Raw genomic sequence first — 27600 nt, 5'->3', positions numbered from 1 at the left:
GGTCTTTCTGTTTCGGTCTTCCAAATTCATCTTTAAAACTGTATTATATTGTCTCTCCAATCCTTCCTGCCAAAATACAAATTTCTCAGCAGTAAATTTTATCAACCATATGCCTGTCCATCATACCAGTCAGTCTGTGTCCTCTTAAAGTCTGAAATTATCTCCCTCAAGGTTTACTGCATTTCCAAGTTCATTGTTATCTTGAAATTTTGAAATGATGGTCTGCACACTACAGCTCAGGTTATCACTATTCATCGAAAAAACAATGGTCCTAATATCAACCTCTATGGAACACTTCCTTCCAATCAGTTCCCAACATCTACCCTGGGGACACTGTTGTACCTTCAATCTGAAAAAAATCCTTTCACTGCTGCTTACTTCTATCTCTTAGGTAACTGTGCATCCAGACTGTCAATGTAGTTTAATCTTGTGGGTTTTAGTTTTAAATCACAAGTCTATTTTGTGGTTCTCTGTCAAACATCCTATGAAAGTCCACAAAGCAGCAGCCTCCTTAATCGCAGTATCAATCTCAATCATGTCAATCAAACATGATTGGCTTTTAATAAATCCATGCTAACTTTCATTAAACAATCCCTTATTTTTAAGAATGCTGATTAACTATGTCCCAGGTTTGTGTGCCTTGGTTCCCTGTCAATGAGATCTGTACTGTAAGAATTATTCTCTCCTTTTGTGTTGCGTTAACTGGAATCTTCAGAAGCACAGTGATCTAGCTGGAGAGCTGAAGGGAAAAGTAAACAAATGCATAGCAAAATTGGTAGGTAAAGGGGGAAATAGATGGCAATGAATGAGACAGGAATTCAAAAGGAAGATGGGGAAATCAGGGTTGGATGCAATGCTTTCATGTGAGCCAAGAGTGAAATTCAAACATGGGAGTTGATGTCAAGTATAATTTGTTAAACATTAACTGGAATAAATATTTTTTTTGTTAAAACAATTACAAGCATTCACACTCATTCAAAAATCCAATAGAAATTTTGAAGCCTTAACCTTTGGTTTTTCCTCTTTAGAAATGTGTTTGCCAGCAAGTTTTGACCACATTTTCCATTACATGTCATAAGTTCATAAACATGGTGGAGTCACAACCGCTGTCTAGTCGGCTTGTGCTGGTTTGGTAGGTATGTATGCGTGCACCTTATTTTTCATTCATGGTCTATTCCATAAGCCCAAAAAAAACAAAAAATTGATTTTATTTGCATTATGCTGGAAATACTTGGCAGGTATGGCAGCAACAGTTGTCCTACAACGGGATGTTAAACCAAGGCAACCACCTGTCCCAAATGGGCGTAGAAGATCCAACTGCGCCACTACAAAGAAGATCTGCGGAGTTACCTACCGCACCAACCCTGTTCTGGTAATTTTGATAATCTTTAATAAAGTTTGATAATCTTTAGTGATGGATGGGGGTTAACATTTTGATGGGGGGGGGGAGTACTCAGAGAGCCACTCTGGTGGGGTAAGTAATTAGTGCAGCGGGGTAATTGAGTGAAGATAGATGGACATGAGCTCTGCTGCAGAAGGCTGGACGCTGCAGCAGCAACTTTCGCCCCGCTGGTCCGGGGCAGCCCTGGAGTGACGTCACAGACGAGCTGCCGAGACCGGGAGCGGAGCCGGGCCGCTGACGGCATGCGCAGGCTTCGCCGATCCAAACCTCCGCCGTCCTCCCACCTTCGCGCCGCCGCTTTCCGCGCCTCGCCTTCCCTCAGAGATTCCAGCGGCGATCACTTACAGGTGGGTTCTTCCCCCTCCCCACCCCCGCCGTCAGCGGTGTGTAAACGCATGGCACCCCCGCCTGGGGCCTGCGGCCTACCGTTACCGAAAGAAGTGTGGGGAGTCTGCGCATGACCAGGTATCGCGGGGACTTCTGGGCGTTGTAGTTCGGTTAACGCCGTTGGCTGGTGGTGACGGGTGAAATCTTCATGGGCGGAACTCCATATCCCAGCGTGCTCCTTGTTCGGGAGCCGCGGATGATGTCCGAGTGCTGCCTGTATTGCAGTTGTACTTTCTTTGTGAGTCGCGGTCTCTCGAAAGTCTTCAGACGTCTGCAAACGTTCAGAGACGCAGGTGATCTGTTTCTGAGCTAACGCTAGGCATTGTTTTGTGGTAGAATCAATATGGGAGGTAATCAATGTTTATGAAGTCGGCGAAAAGCGTTGTAGTTTAACCATATGGTGGGAAGCAGTTTTGATTCTAGTATGAACTTCCACGAATTTCTTGTATAACCTGACGAGTTTATTTCATTGATTTCCGGTGAAACGTAATTGTTCGTTGATCGTCCAGTGATTATATTTGTACAACTTTATACGTTTTAAAACGTCAGTAAGAAATTTTAAATGGTGCAAATGTGTTGAGATTTTGCACTGTTTAAATTGTAACAATAATGTTTAGCAAACTTTTGATGGGGCACCGACATTGTCAATATGAAGAAAATTGAATGAATCGATAAGTGACAATACATCGATTACGTTTAGTCACTAACTCACCAGACACCAGAGTACAGCAGTTTCATACAGCTGCTTAAAATGTTGAAGTTCAGATAGTATTTTTTTATATTTGAGTATGTCATACTTTAATTTTATTATTGTGAACATAAATTTTGACTTTGGTATATTATCGGTTTAGAGAACTTCCTTACATATATTTTGGTTTCTTTTATCATGTTCCTCTTGCCCCATGATTAGTTTGCACAATGTTAAGTTCTACCTTTTATGAACAGCTACTCGTCGGATTGTGCAATAAGTATTTAATTTGGAATTGTGCTCTTTCAGTGTGTGTAGTGGTACAGTTAAATTAATCAAAGAATATACACAGCAAGTACCTGGGTGATAGATAAATCACTCAGTGAGTTTGAATTTGAGGAACTTAGAGCAGTGAAACGTATTTATAGGCAGAAACTGGAGAATCATATTACAAAAATTGCAGATGGTGGTAACATAAAATAAAAAACAGAATACTGGAAAAACTTTGGTCAGGCAGTATCCTTGGAGAGAAAAATACAGTTAATGTTTCTGGTCAAAGATCTTTCATTAGAGTTTGGGACCATACTTTAATCTCATATAATTGTAAATTGAAAGTTTTTTATTTCGTAATATCCCTCCTGCTATACGTCAACCAAAGAATAATCTAGTAGTCTGAGAGTGCCTCTGTTATTTTAAGTAAAGTGTGTAATTAATAAAAACAATACTGAAAATACTCAGTGGGCCAGGCAGCATCTGTGAAGAGACAGTTAATTGTTCACTTCAGTGACCTTTCATCAGAACTAGAAAAGTTAAGTCAGATGTATTTTAAGTTGTAGAGAAGAGGAGGAATGGAGCAAATTTGAAGAATGTCTGTGTTTGCATGGAAACAGAGACTGAATGACGCATGTGATGTTGGTGCTGGCTGAGAGAGCAGCTGATCTGTCAGGAGATATAAATAGAATGTGAGTGAGGAGGGAGGGAAAAACAATTCTGTAAGATATATAAAGCTGTAAATCTGAAACAAGTGCATGTTGAAATGTAGATTGCTCTGTAGAAATACCCAGTAGGTCAAGCAGCATCTGTGGAGAGAGAGAAACTGAGCAAATTGAGACAATACTGTAATGAACAGACGCAAAATAGGAACTAAGACACGGACAACCACCACCAGCCTCAAGGACAGCTTTTATCCCACTGTTGCAAGGCTCTTGAATGGACCTCTAGTACGTTAAAGATTGGTATTGATTTATGATTGTCACATGTACTGAGGGGCTTGTCACATGTGAAGGGCTTGGTTTTGTGGACCATCTGTGCAGACGTTTCAAAATGTAAGTGCTTTGAGGTGGTGCAGGGGAAAAGCAATAACAGAATGCAGAATAGACTGTTACAGTTAATACTTGACCTTGTCATGGCCCTTGCACCTTTTTGTCTACCGGCACAGCACTTTCTCTGTAACTGTAACACTACATTCAGCATTCTGTTATTGCTTTTCCTTTGTACTACCTCAATGTACTTATGTATGGAATGAGCTGTATCGATGGCATGCAAAACAGCTTTTCACTGTATCTCAGTACATGTGACGATAATAAACCAATACCAGCGTTACACATAGATGATCTTTCACCAGCAAGGCTGGTTATTTGAAATTGTTCAATTTAGTGTTGAGTCATGAGAGCTGTATCGTGGTAATTGGAAGTTGAGATACTATCCCTCAGGCTTGCACTGGGTTTCATTGGAACCGTGAAAGGAGCCAAAGACAGAAGGATCCGAGTGGAATTAGGATGGAGAATTAAAATGACAGGCGGCTGGAAATTCACGAGTCACCACTGTAGACTGAGTAGAGGCTTTCTGCAAAGCAGTCACGCAGTGGAGAAACCAAACTCCAATTGGGTATTTGTTTTGTAGAACACCGTTCAATCCACAAGGATGATGCTGAGCTTTCAGTTGCCAATCACTTTAATTTTCCATTCTCAATGTTTGGACTGGAATGTGTGAACATGGAACTTGAAAGGCGCTAACATGCAGAAATGATTTGAGAAAATTTTTCTTGAATGTACTTTTGTGATGGTCCTGAACTTGCTGAGTTCAAATAAGGAAACTTTTTTTTTAGATGCAGCACCCACAGAACATAGATCTGCACCTCTATTTTTCAATCAGTGATGAAAATCCTGGACTAGCCATCCATTAAATTTGCATTTGATAATATACTTCCTATGGGTCTTTGGGGGTTTTCCCTGTGTGCATGGTTAGATCGTTCAGTGCTTGAAATAATTATGTAAATTTTTTTTGCTACTTTTAAGTGCTGTGTTTATTTTATTCAAATTGAATGAGAGGTCAGTGAATGGTCACCAACTTAGTGATGAATAGTTAATATTTCAAGTCCAGTTATTCTTTTCCAGTTCTGTCCAATATAGACTTTCAAAATTGTAAGCTAAAGCAGATAGTTACAATTTATTTGAAGTACTTCTGTTCAAACTAAAAGTAACTGCTTTGTGAATAAGAATCCCTTTGATATTGTAGGTGGATACCACTGGTGTACTGGAAGAATGTGCCATCTTGCAAAAACATTACATTTTGGGCTTGCTCTGACATTATTCAAAGAACAATAGAGTTCCTCCATTGTTCTAGACACACTATCCCTCAGCCAGCACCATTAAAACAAATCTGACTAAATGTCTCGCTTGCATTAATGGAATATGGCCAGCCAGATGTGCTCTGTAGCATAGTATTTGGTATTTTAAGGCTATTAAAGGTATGCAAGTGTTCATTATTCTTCTGTTCCAAAATAACTTCCCTTTATTTCATGAAGGCATTTGTTACCTGCTTTTTACTTTGTTGGATAGGAAATAAGAAAAACGCACAATTGCTATCCTTCAGAAGGAATAGTTTAGTATGTGAGCACATGTTAATTCAGGAGTGTAATTGCATTATAAAAGTGTGGTCGATCATAAAACCCCAGATGAGATCGCTCCATAAATTATATTAAACTTTCTTTCTTGCAGAATAACACCGATGGTGATGAGGCTTCAGCACGTCTGCCAATATCAGTATTCGTTTGTTTCTGTGGCATCTGCGCAGCACGTGGAGAATCCTGTGTGTGATAAGTGTAGTAAGTATTCATCTTCTGTGGAATACCATTGTGAGTGAAATTAATGTTCACAAACAATGCAGCATAAATTCATCCATAGAAGTATTTAAGAGCCTAATCCCCACTGCTGAAATAAATAACAGCAGTTTTACCCTCATTACTCACCACCTCAGCTTTGACAAAATCTGTTAAAAGCTCCGTGCTGTGAATCCTGCAGGGAATGAATGGGTGTCCATCTCTGCATCAGAGCCCTTCAATCCCCATAGTGTTTACAGTGAATAGATAAATAGGCCTTTTTATTTAATAAGAAGAACTTGTTTCAACTAATAGCGCTTGACTGTGCTTTGTTCTGGAAAGTTGATTTCTTCCTCCGTGATGTAATTAACTATTAAGAAATCATGAATAATGAATTTGGCAATTTTAGGTTTTCAACATCAAAAACTTGAGCTTGTATTTGAAGTCCACCACAGCACCCAGTAATTCATTACTTTGATATGTACTCAAAACAACCAAACCACATACTTATTCAATTGCCCTCAGGACACCGTTCTGAGCCAGAAGGAGTTTGCCTGTGGTTTACTTTTTAGTAAAGTTTCTTACAAGCATCATAGCAGCAATGAAATTCCTTGGATCTGCTCCATCTTCACTGGCATTCCTTCAACAGAAGTGCAGTGGAAATTCCATTTACTTGTATAAGAGAGGTTTACACAACACTTCTATCAAAGGAATGTCACCTAACTAGAAGCAGTTGCAAGCAATCATGCAACCAATAAAATGGGCAATGAACACAGAAATGTAAGGCATTAGCCCCTCAAGAAGCAACACTGTGTAGATGCCGGAAATTGGAAATAAAAGCAGAACATATTGGAAATACTCAGCTGGTCGTGCACCATTTGCAAAAAAAAGAAATGGTTATCACTTCATGTTGATGACCCTTCATTGAGGGTGAAAACAGTATGTTCCAAGTAGCAGCACAGATGGAGAAATGGAGAGATTAAAAGGAATGGCTGGGATGGGGTGAAGACCAGGACTCCTGATGGCACAAATTATACTGGTGCTGTTTGGGAGAGGATGGTGACTTTGCTAATCACAATTGATTCCTCTGGAAGAAGTATAAATAAAGAGAGAAGGAAAAGCTGAGTCATTGCTACAGGTTGATGAGCTTGTATCAGACCTGGTCGGTTCCAGCAATTTTCTTTCAAAGTACTATTCTGACAAGGTTTGTTTCCCTGTTATTCTAAAGCTCTTGTGAATAAATTTTGGGGGGGAGGGGGGGGTAGATTAATTCATCCATGAAAGACATATTCTTCTTGCTCCATGCTTCTCTAGTGTCTATATTCATGGATTGTCATGCATGAATCTCGACCCTCTCTTCTCCCCTCTGCAAGATCTTTTAAACCACTCATTAACAGTCCAAATCATCTCCCCTCTGCCTAGGACATGCCGTTAGGAATATTCCGGAAGATCATGACTTTGTTGGTCCTTCTCATTTAAACTGTATCGAATCTTTGTTCTCTAAAGTAATTTCAAATCTACTACATGGTTTCCATAGGAACTGTGATTTCTGCCATTCCTGAACCTCTCGTATTTATTCATTGATATCTCCAACCAACCAAATAAGAGCCTACATACTATTTGGAATAGTCTCCTATTCTTGAATTCTGTTCAAGACTCTGGATCACATTTACAAACTAGCCCAGACTTGCATCCATTACCAACTTTTCAACCACTAGTGTGGTATGGATTCACGCCCTTGTAAAGGACTGAAAAGATTACAACACATTGTTAGCCAGATTCACGCTGAATGCTGGTTTGTGTACTTAAGTCAGAGGTAGTGTGTGATTTCTAAACTCAATTCAATGCTATGTCTATAGTTGGGTTGGATGAATTCATTGTTTATTTATGATTGCATCAGTTCCCTTCCAATTCCATTCTTCTGCATCTAATCCACAAATATAAATTTGAAAAAAAGAAATGCTTGTTTTCAGGGTACATTGAATTAGTTGACAACACACTTTCAATATTTTAAAACCCTTATCGCTTTATTTAAAATATTGCAATTTCACAGTTACCAAATTGAGAAATTCTCCTTCCATACTAATATCATGTTCATCTGACTTATGAATTAATTGTTGTTGTCTTGACCCCACAGATTCCTTTTGACTAACTGAGGGGTGATCCGGGGATGGAGGAAGACCAGCAAGAGGTAGTTGATTTATGTTTCAAAAGAGCTGCATTTTCTTTTGGAGTATTTATATACATTTTAAGTGGGGGAGAAGTGTTGATTTTCAGTTTAATCTGACGTTGCCTGATTCCAGATCACTGCGTGTGAAAGGATAAACTCTGGCTAACCTTGTATTTTTTTATTTTGCCAATAAGATTAATATCCACTATGTAGATTTTGATTGTGCTTTCTCTTAAGGCCACCTTTCAAATGCATGAAATTTTGAAAGTATCATCAAATACAAGGAATCAGAATAGAGGTGTGCTAGCACACTTAAGTACAGATAAGAATGTAAAACATACAGTAGAAATGCAGTGAAACATTGCAGTATAAGGCATAATTGTTGAGAGGACTTATCACTTAGCAAGCTCAGTAATGAGTTGTTTTGCAGCTAATTTCTTGCACTGTGTCTGGGATCCAGAAAAGAATGCTGATGCCCTCCTGTATGTGCACCTGTATTTAATGTGCTGAGCAGCCAAGTGGAGCAAAGAAGATTTCCAAGGATTAGAAATGAGATAATGAAAAGGAGCATTTTAACTAAATGTATCCCAAGTTGGAGCAAAGGTGCTGTAAATGGATAAAAACACTGCTTAAAACACCACCATGAATTGTGCCTTATTATGCTACCCTTTTGTGGAATTTCTTTGGAAAAGTACACTTGGATCAGATAGTGTGGCAATCATAGTGCCCAAGTCAAGGCATTATTGATTTCCCAAGACAAAAAAAATCACTGGAAAATTAGCAAATCAGATGTGATAACTTTAGTGCTTGATTTTCCAATCCATATTTCTCTCTCAATGTCCCTTTAACAGAAACAAAATCTAATTTTATCCTTCACTATAAAGCTCATTAATATTACTATTAGTAGAAAGTACCTGATGAAGTGAGTGTAACCTGGAAAGGGTGGAAGTAAATGTGTAGTTGAGGAAGTCTGGCTCCAAAACCCTGAAGATTTTATTGTAAATATTAAGATGTATATTGTTTGATTTGCTTATTACATTGTCAGAATGTTACTTTTAACCTAACTGAAAGCTGAGAACTGCTTTCATAAGCTTAATATATTTTAAAAATCACTTTTAGCACTGTTTTTTCATCCTTAGGCAGAAGCAAGCCCAACACCATCAGCAGTATTCGATGACGATCCACACAATATGTCAGATATTCCTCAAAACCTGTGTAAGCCATTTGTATTTACTTCCCGGAAAAATAATTAAGAATGAATGTGATTGCATAATACTTCGTGTATTATTGTGGTCACCTCTTGTGAATAGTACTGTTCCTTTAAGAGAAGCCATTAGCCTAAAATGACTTTACCTTATTATGACTTCTGTCACTTTGTCCTGTTGACTTATTTCATTCCTTCATTCTTCTCTTGTTTTTTTTCTTTGGGCTACAGTATTTTAAGGTGTAATGAGTTTAAGTGAAAGAACTACAATCCAACTTCCTCACATTTCCTTAATCCCCAGTGGGAAATAAATTTAAAAATCACAATTTGTAATAAAAATACATTTTCACTGAATTGAACATCTTTATCAGAATGACGTTTCATGTTGGGGTTATAACATTTTGCTGGGCTTGGCTCTCCCAAATTTAGCTATACAACATTCAGAAAATCTAGGTCAAATGTTTGGTTCAAGAACCTCATTGGGAGTAAAATGAATTGGATAGTTTTGGCATTGGTAGCCTTTTTCTTTTTTTTAGAAGAAATGTATTATGCCCGCAATGCAGTAAGTATTTGGGTAATTGAGATATCAAAAGTACCTGAACTATACTCATTACTGTATTTGAAGTTGGTAATACACATCAGATATTACAGTTGCCCATTATTTGTCATTTGTTTTTTCACTGATAAAACTGCTAATTTCATCAGGTTATTTTCAATGACTTCATTAGAAAGGGTTTTTAAAAATCCAATCATAATTGGAATGGCAGAGAAGATATAATGCCTTATCACACTACTTTTTAAAAAAAAAGAGGTAGACAGCCTGCACAAAACTAAGGCTAGTTAGTTTAACATCTGTCAAAGGGAAAACATTAGAAGCCTTTAAAGATACTATAGCAGGGCACTTGGGGAAAAATTTCATCTATTCAGCAAAGTCAACATGGTTTCATGAAAGCAAAATTGTGTTTTACTGATTTTATTGGTGCTTTCTGGGAGAAGTAGTGTGAATAAAGGAGAAGCGATAGATGTACTAAAATTTCCAAAAGGCTTTTGGTAGGATGCCACACAAAGTTATTCAGAACAAAAGAAGTTAATGGTGTAGAAGTAACTTACTGGCACAGAAAGAAGATGGGCTACTAACAGGAAGCAGTATAAACTGATGTTTCTGGTTGGCAACATTGGTGTGCTGCAGGAATTAGTAGTGAAGCCTCAGTTTTTACAATTTATATAAATGCATTGGATAAAGGAACTGGAAGTATAGCTGACAAATTTGTTGATGCCACAAAGATAGGTAGGAAAGTTTGAAGAAAACAGGAGGCTACAAAAGGATGCAAGTAGCAATTTATTCTAGGGAAAATGTGAAAGCAAGAAAAAATAACAGAAGCAGATTATCTAAATAGTGAGAGATTGCATTAGGATCTGGGTGTCCAAGTGCATGATTTGCAAAAGACTAGTATGCAAGTACAGTAAGTACTTAGGAAAGCTAACAATTCTGTTAATTATTGTTGTGGAATTGAATACCAAGATAGGAACGTTATGCTTCAGTTACATAGGACATTGGTGCGACTACATTTGGAGTACTGTGTCCATATTTGGAGTACTGTGTACAGTATTGGTCTCTTTATTTAAGGGTGAATATAAATCTGTTGGAAGCAGTTCAGAGAAGGTTTACGAGACATACTGGAATGGGCAGATTGTCTTAAGAAGAAAGGTTGGAGAGGCTAGGCTTGTATCTTCTGGAGTGTAGGAGAGAGAGAGAGCACTTTGTTGCAACATATAAAATCATGAATGATCTTGACAGGGTGGATGTGAGAGCACGTTTCCTCTTCTGGGGAAAATTTAGAACTAGGAACCATTGTTTAAAAATCAGGTGGTGCCCATTTAAGACAAGTTGTATTTTATTTTCTGAGGGCCATGAGACTTCGGAGCACTTCTTCGGGTGGTGGAGGCAGAGGCTTTGAAAATTTTTAGTTTAAGTGTTGACGGGTACTTGATAAGCAAAGTGGTGAAAGTTTCTGGGGATCGGCAGGAGTGCAGAGTTGAGGTCAGCCGTGTTCTTACTGAATGGTGGTGAGGGGCCATACCCTACTACCACTCCTAATTCACGTGTTCTTGTGCATTTTATAGCTGCAGGAAAGTGAAATTTGGAAGGATGAGCTTTACATTAATCTTTTTGGATCTAATCACAAAACTCTTTCCAATACTGCCCCTCTTTATTAGGTTTATCTTGGCAAATTAGGAAAAATTTTTGTTGCTCCAAATGAGGTAAAAACAACAGGAAGGTATGGACGGTGTAGACTATGTTGTAAATACCTGTAAGCTTGACTTTTGGGTTTAAGCACATCAGATTTTTTTTGTGTAATGACAAGTACAGACAGCTATTGGAATTGTATAACAAGTTAATACTGTTCAATTAGCTTCACTTTTTTTAAATGATTAAACTTTGCCAGTGTTTGTATTTTTAAACTTGATAATGTTGATCCAAAAAAAGTTTGCTTTTATTTATTGCCCATGAAATCACTTCTTAAATTGTGATTTTTTTTTTCCCTTTTGGACTGAACTTCCATTTTGTAAGTCTAGTGGCCTTCATGGGAGAGTGGTGGATTATAAAAATAACTTTTAGTTAATTAAACTGGTTAAATTCTCTGAACTTCAAATATTTTAAGTTTTATTGAGTCTGCAATATGGTGCAGTTTTATGGAGCTCCAATGCAACTGTGCTCCCATTTGCTAACATGATGAACTATTGTAACATATTTATTTATTTGCAGCAGATGAAGATGCTTTTAAACTTTTGTGGGAAATGAAGATGCGAAAAAGGCAAGGAAAACCAAATCTACCAGACACTGTCACTGAACTTAGCACAGAAGATGGTTGTAAGGTGTACCTGGTTGGCACAGCCCACTTTAGCGAGAGTAGCAGAAAAGATGTTGTAAAGGTAAAAATGGAAAGAGTTATAAATTTAGAAAAACTTGTCCATGTTTACATTACGCACAAGAATACTAAGCATTAACATCTTGCAGGATCAAAGTTTGTTTAAGCATTATTCAATGCGAAACTATCTTCAGACCAAAAACTAATTTCAAAGGACAATATTTTGCTTTGAGGGGTGGGGAGATTGGGGTAGAATACAGTCACCCTTCAATGTGATCTTTGTCTCCTCAGATTTCAGTCAGTGATCTATTAATATAAAAATATTTGATGAGCATAGTCACAGTTAGTAAAACAGTGCTGGAAATATTCAGCAGGTCAAGCATCATTTGTGAAGAGAAAGCTGGGTTAATGTTACTGGTGAATGACCTTGCAATAGAACTAGCCAGGAAAGGCTGGTTACCTAATGTGTTGAATTCGACATTGAGTCTCAAGGGCTGCATTGTGCCTAGGCAGAAAATAAGTTGTTGTTTTCAGAGCTTGTGGTGGTATTTGCTGGAGCAGGATAAGAGGCTTAAGGAAAAGGTGAGAGTTGGGTTGGAACAGAGAATTGAAGCTCCGGTTCGCCCTCATTAACTGTACAGAGGTGTCTTACGAAATAGTCATGCAATCTGTATTTGGCTTCTCCAGTGTGGAGGAAACTACATCGTGAGCACTGAATACAATACACTAATTTGGGAGAAGGACAAGTGAATTGCTTCACCTGGAAAGAGTATTTGGGACCATGGAGGGTAGGAAGGGATGCATATGCAATGCATCTCCTGCTGTTGCATAGGGAAGTGCAGTGAGAAAGGATGTGGTTGGTAGTAATGGATGATCAAATTGGGGAGCCTCAAACGGAAAGGTCCCTTCAGGATGCTGGAAGGGGAGGAGAAGATATATCTGTTGGTAGAATTGTGTTGAAATTACAGGGGATGATCCATTGAATGTGAAGGTGGTGGAAAGTGAGAGTGAGGGGAACTCATCATTGTTCTGGCTGAGGGGGTGGGGAAAGGTAGCAGAAGTGCAGGAAACAAAGGAGACACCTTGGAACCCTTTCAGCTATAGTAGAGGTGAAGCCATGGTTAATGAGAAAGGAAGATACCTCGAAGGCACTGGGGGTGATGAGCTCTATTAGAGAAAATACAATAGAGATGAGAAACTGGAAGAATGAAAATGGAGTCCTTCCAGGAAGCAAGGTGGGAGGAAGTGTACTTGACATAACTGTGGAAGTCAGGGGCTTGTACAAATGATCATTGTTAGCCTATCTCTGTGATGGAGGAAGGGAAGAATTGGATATGGACATTTGAAAATGAGAGCAGGATGGAAATTGGCAGCAAAAGGGGAACTGTAAGCTTCACCTTATCTGGGCACCTTGGTCTCTACCCAAACACATTTTCTTTGATCTCTCCTTCTCTTCCCCTCTCTGCAACTTAAAACATGCTAGCTCTCTTTTTTTCAATTCTGGTGAAGGTCATTGCCCTGAAACATTAATTCATTTTTTTTCTCCATTGTTACTGTTTGACCAGGTGAGTATTTCCAGTATTTTGTTTTTATCTCAGCTTTTCAACATGTGCAGTTTTGATTTTGAATTGTAGTCACATTTCAATCAGGACAAAAATGGGGCTGCATATTCAAATTTATTGAGGGTTAAATGAAAATCATAGTGGCAGCTACAAACATTCATTCAGTATGCATTTCCAACTTGTTTTCATAAAGTTGGAAACCTAATTTGTGTACGATACCAGTATAGGGTGAATCAAATCATTCTGAGTACTTGTATTCCAACAGTGTTGTTCTGCAATTTGCTGGATAAATAATGAAAGAAACCTTTTGCACAGAGTCAAAATCAAATGTAGGCTGTGATGTGAATTGGTGAACAAGGCTATACGAAACTGATAAAGTGTCACTACTAACAGGTGTATTTTTGCACAAGTAAACACAGCCAGTTGGCATTAAAGTTACAGGTCTAACAATCTGAATTGAACACAAAAGTATTGACAGGAATTGCATATCAATGAAAAATTATATTGGAAATTTTATGGTATCTTTTAAATCAAAGCATCAAAATCCTTTACAGAATATTCTTTTTGAAGATACTTTGCTGCTTATGTAGACAAGTTTGGCATTTCTGTTCCTGTAGACCATTTCCTAGAATCCAGTTGGTATATCCTCAATGTAGTAAAATTCTCCTTGTAATATTTCTGTTACAAGTGTGTTTCCTGAAGAATGACGTGCTTGTTATTTTATTCCAGACTATTCAAGAAGTGCAGCCAGATGTAGTAGTTGTAGAACTGTGTCAGTACAGAGTCTCCATGCTCAAAATGGATGAAAAGACATTACTTAAGGAAGCCAGAGAAATCAATCTGGACAAGTTGCAGCAAGCTATAAAACAGGTACTGTGTCCAGTCTAACGTCTATGCTCAACACCAGTTTAAAAAAAAAGTGCATTTTGTGGTCATTTTGATTATTGCATACTTAAATTAATTTCAGCATTCTGTGCTGATTTATGGAAGCAAAATCTTGTAAACTGAGAAATCTTGTGAAGCTATTTAAGAAAAAAGTACAGAAAAATTGAGTATGGGACTTTTTCAAAAGAAAGTATTTGAAAACCATTATATGGTTATGTTGGGGGGGGCAGGGGGAGAACCTTGGGTAATGAGACCAAATTGGATTAGTCTTTACAAGAGCTGCATTGTTGTGATAGACTAAAAAGCTTTCTCTTCAGCTCTTGGACATTAAAAACTATAGCCCTTCTGTAAACCATGCTGCATTCTTTACTGTAGGCTCTACCACTATTCTGTGAAGTTTTTTCCCTCTTTTCCAAATTGATTGTGCAAAACTCCTTAGCAACATGACTGGAAAAGATCATTTTGGTACATGGAATGGATCCTGAATTAGAATAAACTATTTGCTCCCTGTATCCCTCAAATCATAATCTTATTGGGTGTCTGACCATCCATCTCTCTTGCAATTACTGAAGGCTTATTTCATCTCTCTGGGCATTCTTGCCACTCGGATTGTTTCACCTTTCCTCTTCATCCCATGCTGCCCCCCCCCACAACACCACCACATTATTTTCAGATTTAGGTTATTAAAACCAAAACCTCAGTCAGTAAGGGTCTTTTAATATCTTGGCCAATCTTCTCTAGTGCATTTGTTCAGTTGTTTGATACCAGACGCCTCTTGTATCAGTACTAAAATGTGTGAACTGTAACATTACCACAGATCTGGATGGAATTATGCCATTTTATGAAATATAGAGTCCTGATCTAATTTATCTTCTGCTACTCCTGTAAGCAGATTTTGATTCTTGAGCTATGTCTTGCAGACAAACATCTCAGAAGCTTCCAGTAAACTTTTCAAAAAATGTTGCGGCACAGTAGCGTAGCGGTTAGCGCGACGCTATTACAGCGCCAGCGATCGGGGTTCGATTCCCGTCGCTGTCTGTAAGGAGTTTGTACATTCTCCCATGTCTGTGTGGGTTTCCTCCGTGTGCTCGGGTTTCCTCCCACATTGCAAAGACGTACGGGTAGGTTAATTTGAGTTTAAAATGGACGGCACGGCCTCGTTGGGCCGGAAGGGCCTGTTACCACCCTGTAAATAAAATTTTAAAAAAAATTTTTAAAAAATGACTTAATTGCAAATTGTTTAAAATTTGCATAATGTTGGTGCAAGGGCATATCTGTAAAAGCTGGGATTTTAAACTTCTGCCAAAGGAATCAATAAACCAGGCCACGTGGCCTTTATCTTCTGCTGAATAATGCTGTGTTTTTTATTACAGTCTGCAGATTTCCATTTGATTGCTCAGCAAAGTCTTCTGTATATATTAAAACTTTTAACTGTTCTTGTTTTGACAGAATGGAGTAATGTCTGGATTGATGCAGATGCTACTATTGAAGGTCTCTGCTCACATCACAGAACAGCTGGGCATGGCCCCAGGAGGGGAATTCAGGGAGGCCTTCAAGGAGGTAGATATTCATTCTCAGTTTAATCCCTCTTGAAATTGACTTAAGTTTCTCTTGTGTTCAGCCATGCCACTTGAATACAGTGGCCTGAATTTGCAATAACATTGAAGTTATCTGACCTCATCTTCAGGGAAGGGAATCTAATAGCAACATTGGAGTAAGTATTTGTACTATTTAATGGGAAATCTGGGAACTGTTGTCGGTGATCCCCCTCCTTGTTCACAGAGGATATTGTTACAGCCTTTTTTCAGCTAATCAACTGGATTATGAGGATTTAAGACCTCGTGATCTATGCTACTGGCAGAAAGAGAAAATACTGAGTGTTCTGGCTTGTTGAATAAGGTATGATGGAGTTTTAAAGGTGCATTAAGCCATAATTATTGTTTAATAACAGCTATTAATGCTGTGTAAAATCCTAAATTTTAAAGTATGGATTGTTATTTCCTCCGCTGTTTTAAAATTGTCTTTATATAACTAAAGTTTCATTATTTCAGCTTCTGTGTTAATTTCATGTGTGTGTGTCCCATTATTTATTTCAGTGTATGCTTTGTCTAGAAGGTTTAGTTAAAATGAGTGCTTTTTGCTTCCTCTGTGGTGTCTAAGTGTTCTTCCATGTGACTGGCTGGTTAACCTATATCGTGGCATCACTGTTACTGGGTGCTAGAGGTACTTTGTAGCTGATGCCTCACAGCACTGATGCCAGGAAAGAGGAAATCCAGAGAAGTCTTTTGTGGACTGTTTTCATCGAGATCAGTGATAAGCTCATTTGTTCCACCACTGACCACAATGGCCAGGCCATTAAAGCAAGTTTTCTTGTATACTGACATATTTATCAATGTTTGAGTGTTCTGAATGTGTATTTAATATGAACATCATTGTCATGCAAATGAGTTTATATGGAAAATAGTATTTAGTGATTATAATTATATATTCTATAAGCAAGATGTTAATTTTGTGTTTTAATGTTATGAAGTTGCAAATTGACCAAACTGTTGGGGAAATTCTATTACTTTTTGCATAACATTGTTGGAGCTTTTAATTTCTTCTGAATATGTTGTCAACAGTGGACTTGGTACAGTGCCTCTCACTAACTTGTGTATAAAGGTGCTGTTGTATTGCCTTTAAGCTACTCTAATGTGGTTAAATACAACAGTGCTTGCTGTTTCACAGACTAGGAACGATCATACTGGAGGTTCACAAAGAACATGTTGGGCAAGAATAACAGGCAGGGTTCTCTCCCCAAATGAACCATTGGGGTCTTTACAACTCTTTCAGCTCTCTTTCTACTGATACCAGCTTTTTATTTCCACTTTTTAAACTGAATTTGGATTCAAAAGTTATAGGCATGGTTTTTAAATTTGCATTCTCTGGAGAATAAGTCCAATTTTCTGAATTCGTCCAGTTACAGAACTGTTAAAGATAATCCCTTCAAGTGCTGCAGTACCCATCCAGATAGTGTGGTTTAGTCCTGGCGTGAGTTTTTAACATTTGAGGTTAGAAACATTTACTTTGAGTGAGGCCTTCCAAGAATAGAATAGTTTTTCTCCTGAACAGATGAGTCTATATTGATCGCCCTCCTCGGAGGATCATATTTATTTATTTGAATTCTGTTGGCTCCATAATTAGAAATGTTGCTTGGATAAAGGTTTTCATTGTGCAATGAACTTTTTATGAAATGTACATTTTAAAAACTTGTGTGTTTCAGGCTGGAAAAGTGCCTTTCTGTAAGTTTCACCTTGGGGATAGGCCCATCCCCATCACCTTTAAAAGGGCCATTGCTGCACTTTCCCTCTGGCAAAAGGTCAAGTTAGCCTGGGGCCTCTGTTTCCTGTCTGATCCTATCAGGTATGAAGAAGTATGTGATAATCTTGAGAGAATTGCAGGCTTCAATTATGCTATTTATAACTGAACAACTTAAATTTCCAAATCGATTTATCTGAAAATGTTTCAAGTCAGACTGACTTTGTACAGAAATAATGTTGAATATGTATCCTTAGGCAGTGTTTAAGGATTGAGAACATCATCAGCATAAAACACTTGCATTATCATCCTGTATTTATGACATTATTTAGGAATGCATTAAAATAGTCCCTCAAACCTTTGTGCACCTAGATGCTGGCTGATTTTATTCCTTGCCTCCATTTACCTACCATTATCCATGCCCTTAATACTCCTGACAAAATTTTTTGGGGGTTAGAAAATCTTGATTGATCCAACATTTACAGTCCAACATTTCCATTAATACTTTCCTGATATTATTCCAGTGTAACTAGATCTCACTTTATAACTTGTGCCACAAGTTCTGAAATCCTCCATTGGGGGACATGACTGCTTTGTCTTTTGGATCAAATTATTTTAAAAACTTAATCACTCTCCAGTATTCCAAGATAAAGAAGCAATGTATAGAAGCCAAATTTATGCAGCCTTTCCTCATAATTTAAGTTCTGATATAATTCTGGTGAATCACCAATACACCCCAAATATATTTCAAATCCTCCTGAAAATGACTTCCCAAAATAGAATTTGGTGTTAAGCATAACTGGAAGATAACTTCCTTCACTTTGCAGTTTAATATTGAACCTTTATTTTAAAAGAAACCTTTCTTGGACTGGCTTTGTGTACATGGACAACGAAATATCTTTACTCCTTTGCAGCTCCTAGTTGTTCATCATTTTAAAAAGTATTCAATTTTTTCTCTATTTGGTCCAAAATTCTCTGCTGTACACTTCATCTCCCTCTGTTGTTCCTACTTGTGAGTCTAATTGTCCTGTTGAAACATTATTCTCCCAATCTGCACATACTCGATGGAAACTTGAGGAGCCAGTACCACTACCTAGTTAATATCACCTGTCACATCTCATCATGCACTCCCTGTTCAATCTCCTGGGTCCATTGCAACACTAGAGATTTACTACTGTTTAACACCTTTTACAACTATAAGTATGACAGGTTATAATGTGTATTCTGCATTACATATTTTGTACTGAAATGATACAATTTTTCTCGGCCTATTAATTTGCTCAAAGAAGCAAGGCTAGTAAAATTAGTCATAAAATGTTTTTCCATAAATTTTTAATTGATTTATCTGTTTCAGTAAAGATGACGTAGAAAAGTGCAAACAAAAAGATCTTCTGGAGCAGATGATGTCTGAAATGATTGGAGAGTTTCCTGATCTTCACCGCACCATTGTTGCTGAACGAGATGTTTACCTAGCCTATATGCTAAAACAAGCCGCAAAGCCGTTAGAACTACCTCTGGCTTTGGGATGTAAGCACACGAACTAGCGTGGATAAGGTTTTATTACCTCTAATCTAGAGATTGGATTTTGTTTGGTAGTCAGGAATGTGCCCCTTCTGCAAGCCAACTCTGCATTATAATTTGTGCTGCTAGTCTGTATGTACCAAACTGCTTGGCTTGATCTCTCACCCATGCTGGGTTGTGGACACAGCTCAGCACATCACGGAAACCAGCCTCCCCTCCATGGACTCTGTCTATATACTTGCTGCCTCGGTAAAGCAGCCAGCATAATTAAAGACCCCACCCACCACGGACATTCTCTCTTCTCCCCTCTCCTATCGGGCAGAAGATACAAAAGACTGAAAGCACATACCACCAGGCGCAAGTACAGCTTCTATCCCGCTGTTATAAGACTATTGAATGGTTCCCTAGTACAATAAGATGGACTCTTGACCTCACAATCTACCTTATTATGGCCTTGCACCTTTATTGTCTACCTGCACTGCACTTTCTCTGTAGCTGTTACTCTTTATTCTGCATTTTGTTATTGTTTTACCTTGTACTACCTCAATGCACTGTTGTAATGATCTGTATGAACTGTATGCAAATCAAGTTTTTCACTGTACCTCAGTACATGTGACAATAATAAACCAATTCCAATTAGGTAATTTTAGCCAAGACAATGTTGAGGAAGCTATATTTTGCATTGTCAGCTCTCTTCACTGACTTCTAGGAGAAGGACAGGGATTTCTGCACATTACTCAGTGTACTAAGAATTAAAGTTTGTATAAGAAGAAGGGTCACTTTGAGATGCTATATTATTATTCTAGAAATCATAATCTAGAAGCCTCTGCCTTCGGGGAAATGGATGAAAGGCAACATTCAAATATGCAGTTTCCTGAACCATGAGGAAAAGTTAGAAATTGCAAGACGATCCATGGACCCTGCAGGATAGAAAGTTTGATTCTTTCCCCTACTGCTCTTCCATTAATCTGGCTTTTTTTTTAGTGCATACCATTACTAGTTTTCAATCTGTGTGTATATAAACACATTAATTGAGTTTGCCAAAAGAAAACCAGCTATTTGGCTTTGGAGATCCTCCCCATGGTAATACTCTTGAAATAATGTTTTTGAGCTGGGGAAGACTGATCTAAAAAAAAATAGATGAAAAGATGGTGGAAGTAGTGAGTAATGTTGCAGCATTGCCCATGAGTCGCAAGTTACGGCAAAACTCTCCGCAAGCAATTACAGTACCCTTTTTAAAGAAGTACTTAAAGTTTAATGATCAGTTTTGAGGGGCTGAATGGCATAGACTCCATCTTCCTGTGTCCTTACAAACTTCACCAGCATACATGTCAACAGTGACTGAGAACATGACAGTCCCAGAAAGTAGGATGCGTTAAGTCATTCTGGGTTGGTGGGTGATGAAGTGAAGAACTTGTTTTTGTTTAAATATTATTTTGCCAAGGATGCCAACCTTGAATATTGTGACTGCATACATCTAATACAACTGGAACTATGGGTGAATGTATTACTTTTGTTTGGATATCTGGAATATTTAAGAGGTATCTTTTATATTCTGCATATTATCAATATTACTTATCACCTGTGAGCCCCTATCTCACCCCTCCCCCTCAGCTCTTTATACTGGCTCTCTTCTACATGCCCAGTCCTGATACAGGGTCTTGATCTGAAATGTCAACCATCCCTTTTCTTCCATAAATGCTGCTTGACCCACTGAGTTCCTCCAGCAGCTTTTTTTTGCTTTTTGATTGTCCTGCTCTATGATAACTGGGCAGCAGGTAGGAAGGTGCCTCATCTCCACTGACCTGGATTTGGTCCTGATCTCTGATGCTGTCTGTTGGAGTTTATACATTCTCCCTGTGATTGCATAGGTTTTCCCAGTGCTTAAGTTTTCTTCCACATCCCAAAGGTATGCTGGTTAATTGGTTACTGTAAATTACCCAAAGCACAGGTGGGTGGAAGGAGCATAAGGGTGGTGTTGATGACGTGGTTGAGAAGAGGTAATGGGGAATGAGAGTCATAGGGGTTGCTCTGTGAGCCAACATGGGAGGCCATTCAGCCCATAGAATCAATGTCATCATAAAATATACCAAGTTAATTGAAAGCTTCCCATCTTCCAGGATATTTAAAAGACTAATGACTGAAGTACACCACAATTACCATTTTTAGATTTGGTAAGTTGTTTTTCTGTTTGTTCCATAGCTGAGCCCAGCCAACGAATACCATCCGTTGTGGTAGGAGTAGTTGGAATGGGTCATGTGCCAGGAATTGAGAAGAACTGGAAAAATCTATTAAATATTCAAGAAATAATAAGGTAAAACTTGCTAATCCTTCCAGTAGGAACAGATCTGGGTTAACGTTACCTCCCTAATAAAAGGGAGTGGAATTACTGTGTTTTTTTTAAGATATTTGATCAGATTTTGAACCAATTAAATACTGTTATTTGTGAACAGATTTCCGTGCTAATTCAAAGTCTAATCAATTGGAGAGAGTCTATTCCCACAATATAAACCTTAATTTAGGTTGACTATTCATGTCAAGAACATAAAGTTAGCATTCAGGAGTTACCTGGGCAGTTATCATTTTCATCCTATTTATAAAGACTTGCTAACTCTAGGGTGGGAAGTGGCCACAAGAAAACTTGGGATAATTGCCATATGTTTTAAAAATGCTTGATTTGCTTAATTATCTTCTCATTAAGTTGCCTTGGAGTTGTCTCCATAAAATTCAGGGACAACCTGAAATTGAGTGAGACCAAAAGAGGAGTGTGCCATCTGGAAAACAGTTTGGGTCTTGAAATGTTACCTGGTAGTTGCCAAAATTGAGCTGCCATGTGGAGTTGAACACAGACATGCCATATCACTCAGTAGGGAGAAGTGACCAGGTGGTTCCAAGAAGCATTAGCAGCCAGGCACCCAACATTTCTATCATGGGTGGGAGTCAGACTGAGCACTTAAGAGGAGTTAAAGGTGATACTGGGATATCCAATGGGAGGAGGGATGATGCCCACCTTTTAAGTGTTTTGTTTGAGGCACCACCATCAGGAGACGCAACAGAAGCAGCAGTGAGGAATGATTGAAATTATTGGTTTTCTTCAGGGGAACAAACGATAAAAAAGTGGAAGTTCAGAGCAGTGCATGTCAACAGAAACCAGATAACCATAACTGCATGTTGGGAGACTGTTTTAATCACTAACTGAAGTATATTCTACATGATAGAATTACAATAATGTCCTGGACTTTGTCAATACTAGAATGTGGTTTTATCATTGCTGGTATTGAGGATACCCCTGTCCTAGTATTCAAAACAGGTTCTTAAGTTTTTTTTAATTGCAACTGTGTCTTGATTTAAAAGTTCTGTGACTTACTAAAATATGTATTTGATCTAAGAAGTCAAAATTTGAAAATCATTTGAAATTATGCAAATAAATTGGTGTGGCATGTCTGTGTTCTGTATCTCGGTGGACAGGAAGTACTTTCATTTCAGTGATTATATACATCCTTTACTTGGGCAAAAAGTTAAGAAATTCAGAATTTGGTTTTACACCTAAGATTCAAAAAAAAATAAAGTTTAGAAATTCCATTAATGTTCTGTGAGACAAAATTTGGATATTTTTAAAATTTATTCATTTTACAGGATCTGACCATCACTGGAAAGGCCAGTGTTTGTTGTTCACCCCTTATTGCTGTTGAACTGAGTGGATTGCTAGGGCATTTAAGAGTCAACCACAGTGGTGGGTCTGGAGTCATATGCAGGCCATACTGGGTAAAGAAAGGATTCCTTGCCTGAAGGAGATTAGCAAATCTGATTTGGTGCTTATGATCTCCCACTAGTTTTCTGGTCATTATTAATGACTAGTTTTATTTTTATTTCTAGTTTGTTAACTGAATTTTAACTTCTGCAAGTCATGATAGAATTTGACCACAGGTCTCTGTGCTGCACTGTGGCTCAAGAGCTGCTTTGAGGTATGCCAATGTTGGCATAATCTGGGAACAGTATGGGGATAATAAATAGCCAACTTTATGGCTTGCTTGTGGTATTTGCCAAGGATTACATAAGAGCAGCTTAATGAACATCTTAATGCAGTTGAATTCTTGATGAAAAGCTGGAAACATTTGGAAGATTGGGCATAATCTTTGGAAAGAGTGTTTGCCTGAAACATCACAACTCGGTCAGAACTGGGGAAGAGAAAACGAGTTAGTTTTAAGTTGCAGGGAGAGGTAGGGGAGGGACAGATAGACAAACGGAACATCTGAGGGTGAGGCTGGTTGATGGGTGAATGGGGGCAGTTGTAGACAACACAAAGGAGCACAAAAGTTGGGAAGTGCAAAGCTTGTGGAACACGCACAACAGGTCAGGCTGTGCTAATGAAGAGAGAAAAACTGAACCAACATCACAAATGGATGATTTGCAGCAGAAATTGTGAGTTCTGATGCAGATAAAGAATATAAGCTACCTGATTTTGTAGAAATCGTACTGAGTTCAGAAGCCTGTAGCATGCCCTGATGGAAGAGGAGGTGTAATTACATTTGGCATCATTATACCAGTGCAGGAGACTGCAGACACAGGTCAAAGGTTGTAGGAGTATGATTGAGAATTAAAATAGCAGGTAACGGAGTTCTGAGTCACCCCTGCAAACAAGTGTATTCAGTCAACCCTGGTCCCACCCGATCAGAGAGATTTCATTTGTTCTATCCAACCCTCCCTGCCACTTGCTTTGTCTCTCCCCCACCACTTCCTGACAAACTTTGGTCTGAAAAGTTGGCTCTTTCTATAGCTGCTGCCTAACTTGCTAAGTTTTTCCAACACATTCATATTGATGTATTTTACTACTTAATATTATGAAATATTCTTTGCATCTTCTCTGAATAACCAATAAATTTTTTTTTTTTGCAGTGTTCCTCCACCTTCGTTAGCTACTAAAGTATTGAAGTTTTCTCTTAAAACAACTGTTATTGGACTCGTGGGTTATGGCTGCTACCGTTTGGGAAAAGGGACCATTCAGCTGATGCTGTCAAGACCATTAGTACAGAGTTACCTCCATAAATATACAAATCAAATATTCTAACTGAAAGGAAAACGTTTTGAAGACCTTTTACTTGTTGATTGAGAAGTGCTGATGGAAAATATGCAGGAAGCTTTGCATTTTCCAATGTTTGATTTACACTTTGAATTCAGTAACAGACGTGATTCGTAACATGGATGAGGTCTCATTACTGAAAGGCTACACCAACTGGGAGTGACGAGAAATAATCATCAGAAATTATACTGATTCCATGTTATGTAAAAACGCTTGAATTTTAACTCGCAGGAAATCTGATCTGTGAATGGCTTGAACTTAATTCACAAGTTACTATATTTTAAGCCTGTCAATTTGGGATTAGGTGTGGAAGAACATGGAAAATTTACAAATTCATATTTTGAAATGTTGCAATATTACTATTTTCATTTAATGCAACATCAAGAGACCAATGGATACTTTAGAATCATGTTCAGATGCCACTGAGGCAATCTTGTGATTATCTCAGATGTTCGTTACAACTGAAACTGCACAAAACTGTCTTACTAGATTTCGAAGCAGTATCCATAAGGTAGCAGCTAAGTTGCAATTTAAGATGCAACCAGTAGCTTTTAGAAACATTTATTAACTCTTATTTTGAAAGGTTATGGAATTCTAATAAAATAAGTATTTAAAATTATTTATGATTCGCTCTTTCAAAAGTTACATGCAATCATTTTTTTGCTTCCCAATCTGAAGTTTGCCATTTTACAATGTATTGCAAAGAAAGGGATAGACTTCTTCCCCATTTTCCTTCCCTCCCCTCCTACCCCTCACTCTCAGATTTAATCTCTGTTTCTGAAGATAGTGACTCTTTGCAGAAGGGTGCCCTATAATTGCTGAGGCACCTTCCCTTTTATTTTGGTCAGATTTTTTTTCCATGATTCATATTAGTTTGAGTATTGGTCGGCTATTTTCCAGTGAGGGAGTGTCACTGTCAGGCTTAATCATGGCCTTGTTAAATACATAGGTTTCCAGTTGCATGGTAGATTCAGTACCTGTTTCTATCCAGCAACTTTCTGCATCATTCAAAATTTATTAAGAACATGTAAGCAAGTAAAATGGCATAATCTGCTTTTGATGGTCTACCCTTCTTGCCATTGTCATGTAATGTTTATAGGATTCCTTACAGCCAATTAAATGCCAATTCTGACCAGGCAATAATCTGATTGAAAACTACTTCCTCCATCGGACTGGGGAGCATAATAAATTCTGAAGTGTTTTATGAATTACATTGTGCTACATTCATTATTTATAGATGGTTGATAATAAAAACACAATTTGCCAGTGTTTTAGTTTGCAAGGTTTGCTGAATCTTGTAGATTACCTTATTCTGAATTTGTATCTCTGTTAAATGCCATTTTTTTTTTCAGATCATTCAAGGAATGTAGTAAGATTTACCTAAATGATGTAGATTATGTCCACTTTTTGTGAATCTGCAATATATTAATGGCACTTGGTAGGCTGTTTCTGCTTCATATTTGTAGGTCTAGTATCACCTTCAACAAGAAAGCATTGCCCTCTGAAATTCTCTATTCCATCCAATGCAAATTGTGCAGGAAAATATGAATAAAAAGTAATAATTTATAACTTTATCAGGATTGCAACTTTTTCATCTGAACAATGGAATTGTGTGTGGGTTAATACGTGGGTATAACCATGCAGTTTTCTTAACAAGTAAAGGGCTCGATTAGTTTTTATTTAGCTTTTGAATGCTTGAGGAAATATAAAGTGCACCTTGATGCCTTTGGGGAGATGGGTGTGATTTGTATGACAAACCAATGTACCTGGTTTATAACTGGTACAACTAATTTAACAATTTTGTTTTGAATAAAATTGTCAAGAAAATGGGAGAGTGAAATTAACGTAGTGGAAGTGCATGCTTGCATCAGGAATCTGAATGCATTACAAGTGTTGTCTCTTATGTTAAAATAATTGTGTGCCACATATATCTTGATTTGAATAAGCTGTGACTTTAACCATATTAGTATACAGTTCTGTTAATCTGATTTGAAGCAGATTGCATCAGCAGGTCTAAGTTATAAAATCATATGGATCATAAAAGCATTTGTGTTATTCAAAGGTCCTTGTGTTTGAATATCTTTTAAGAAACGTTTCATCCTGATGGAATGAAGATACTTCCTCCTAAGGCTTTAGTTTAAAAAAAATTCAGCAAGCAAAATGCTACCTTCATATCTGCTTGTTATATGGTACTATTTAATTTTGATGAGGAAAATAGAATTAAATGTGGAAAAACGTAATTTAACACACCCATTCACTCTCACAGAAAAGGCCTTGTTTGAATTCTAGATTTTCAGACTAAACACTTAAAATAGATGCTCACAGTGTTGTGACTTTTCAGTCAGTATTTTTTCCAACACTGAGATGAGCTGTGTCTCTTGTGATGCATTAAATAGTTTCATCACTGAATTCATTTAAACTGAAATTAAGTTTTCAGTAGTGCCTATACATAAATAATCAAGTCCTTCTGCTTTACATGTAACTGCAAAGATTTTTTTTCTCTAATATGGTTATTTCTGTTATTTTGAAGCTTTCTGTGCAAAATTTACCCCTGCTGGATATTGTGGTGTACAGCAATTTAGATTCATTCTGAAAACTTAACAACTCTGCCTTATATGCAAACCTCTCCTTAAGTAAAACTGATACTGAACATTCTTTTTCTATGCGCACAGCCTGAATTAATGCAAAATGTAAAAGTTCAGGAAGGTGTTAATTGTTAAAATACTTTTCCAATAGAAGTCAATGTGCATTTATTATAATATGATTTACAAGAACAAAGTGGGCCTATTAGTCTTGACTGTGACAAAAATCAATGTAGTCAAGTTTGTATTATGTATTTGAACTAATTCAAAATGTATTTGGAGAAGATGAGAAATAAAGATAATGGGCGATAAAAGTTGATCTGGTCACTGGATTTAGCAGTCTTAACAATATTTAAGTCTGCACTTTTCCAAATCATAAATACTTAACACTACCTATAAATCACTGAAAATGTGAAGTACAACTAAATTTAAATTCCAGCATCATTATTTCTGTTCCTGAGATTGTTTGCTAAAATACTTAATTTTGACATGACATTCCCTGGAAAGTGTTATTTTTAATGTACCAAAAAAAACTTGATTTTTATTTAGTTACCTATTGTGTGATGCTGCCTTGCCAGGCTTTCATTTCTGCTTCTCAGGTACTGTACTTCTGTTTTAAGTGGAATCTTAAACTTTCACTTGGTTGAACTTTTGAGTTGTACGAAGTCAGGGTTTCTGGGCATCATGCTATGGGTTATGTGGTTTTTGTATCATGTCTTTCCATTGTAATATAAATTTAAAAGATCTATATTCAATTTCTGTAGGATTGTGCCTTTTAACTGCTGAGCATTCTGAGGTATTGCAGATCATAATGGTAACGTTATTATAAAAATAAAGTTTTGCAGACATTTT

At 37.6% G+C, this 27600-nt stretch overlaps 1 protein-coding gene across 4 annotated transcripts; it reads left to right on the top strand.

Annotated features, from left to right (window-relative positions):
• The first annotated feature begins 1415 nt into the window (after positions 1–1415).
• Positions 1416–27600, top strand: trabd (TraB domain containing). 4 transcript variants are annotated; one of them, XM_052034161.1, is made up of 11 exons: positions 1416–1749; positions 5477–5583; positions 7715–7768; positions 8887–8962; positions 11722–11885; positions 14113–14253; positions 15718–15828; positions 17531–17670; positions 18920–19092; positions 21289–21400; positions 23983–27599. In XM_052034161.1, the coding sequence occupies exons 3-11, from the start codon at positions 7748–7750 to the stop codon at positions 24152–24154; spliced, it is 1110 nt and encodes a 369-aa protein (XP_051890121.1). In that variant the 5' UTR covers positions 1416–1749; positions 5477–5583; positions 7715–7747; the 3' UTR covers positions 24155–27599. The 4 variants fall into 4 exon arrangements, with proteins under 4 accessions (XP_051890121.1, XP_051890117.1, XP_051890118.1 ...); XM_052034157.1 differs by having other exon boundaries at positions 11719–11885; positions 23983–27585; XM_052034158.1 differs by lacking the exon at positions 1416–1749 and adding an exon at positions 1947–2082 and having other exon boundaries at positions 11719–11885; positions 23983–27600.

This window comes from Pristis pectinata, chromosome 19, assembly GCF_009764475.1.
Source record: "Pristis pectinata isolate sPriPec2 chromosome 19, sPriPec2.1.pri, whole genome shotgun sequence".
Lineage (NCBI taxonomy): Eukaryota > Metazoa > Chordata > Chondrichthyes > Rhinopristiformes > Pristidae > Pristis > Pristis pectinata.
The sequence above is the reverse complement of the archived record's forward strand: the minus strand, read 5'-3'. Positions and strand labels throughout refer to the sequence as shown.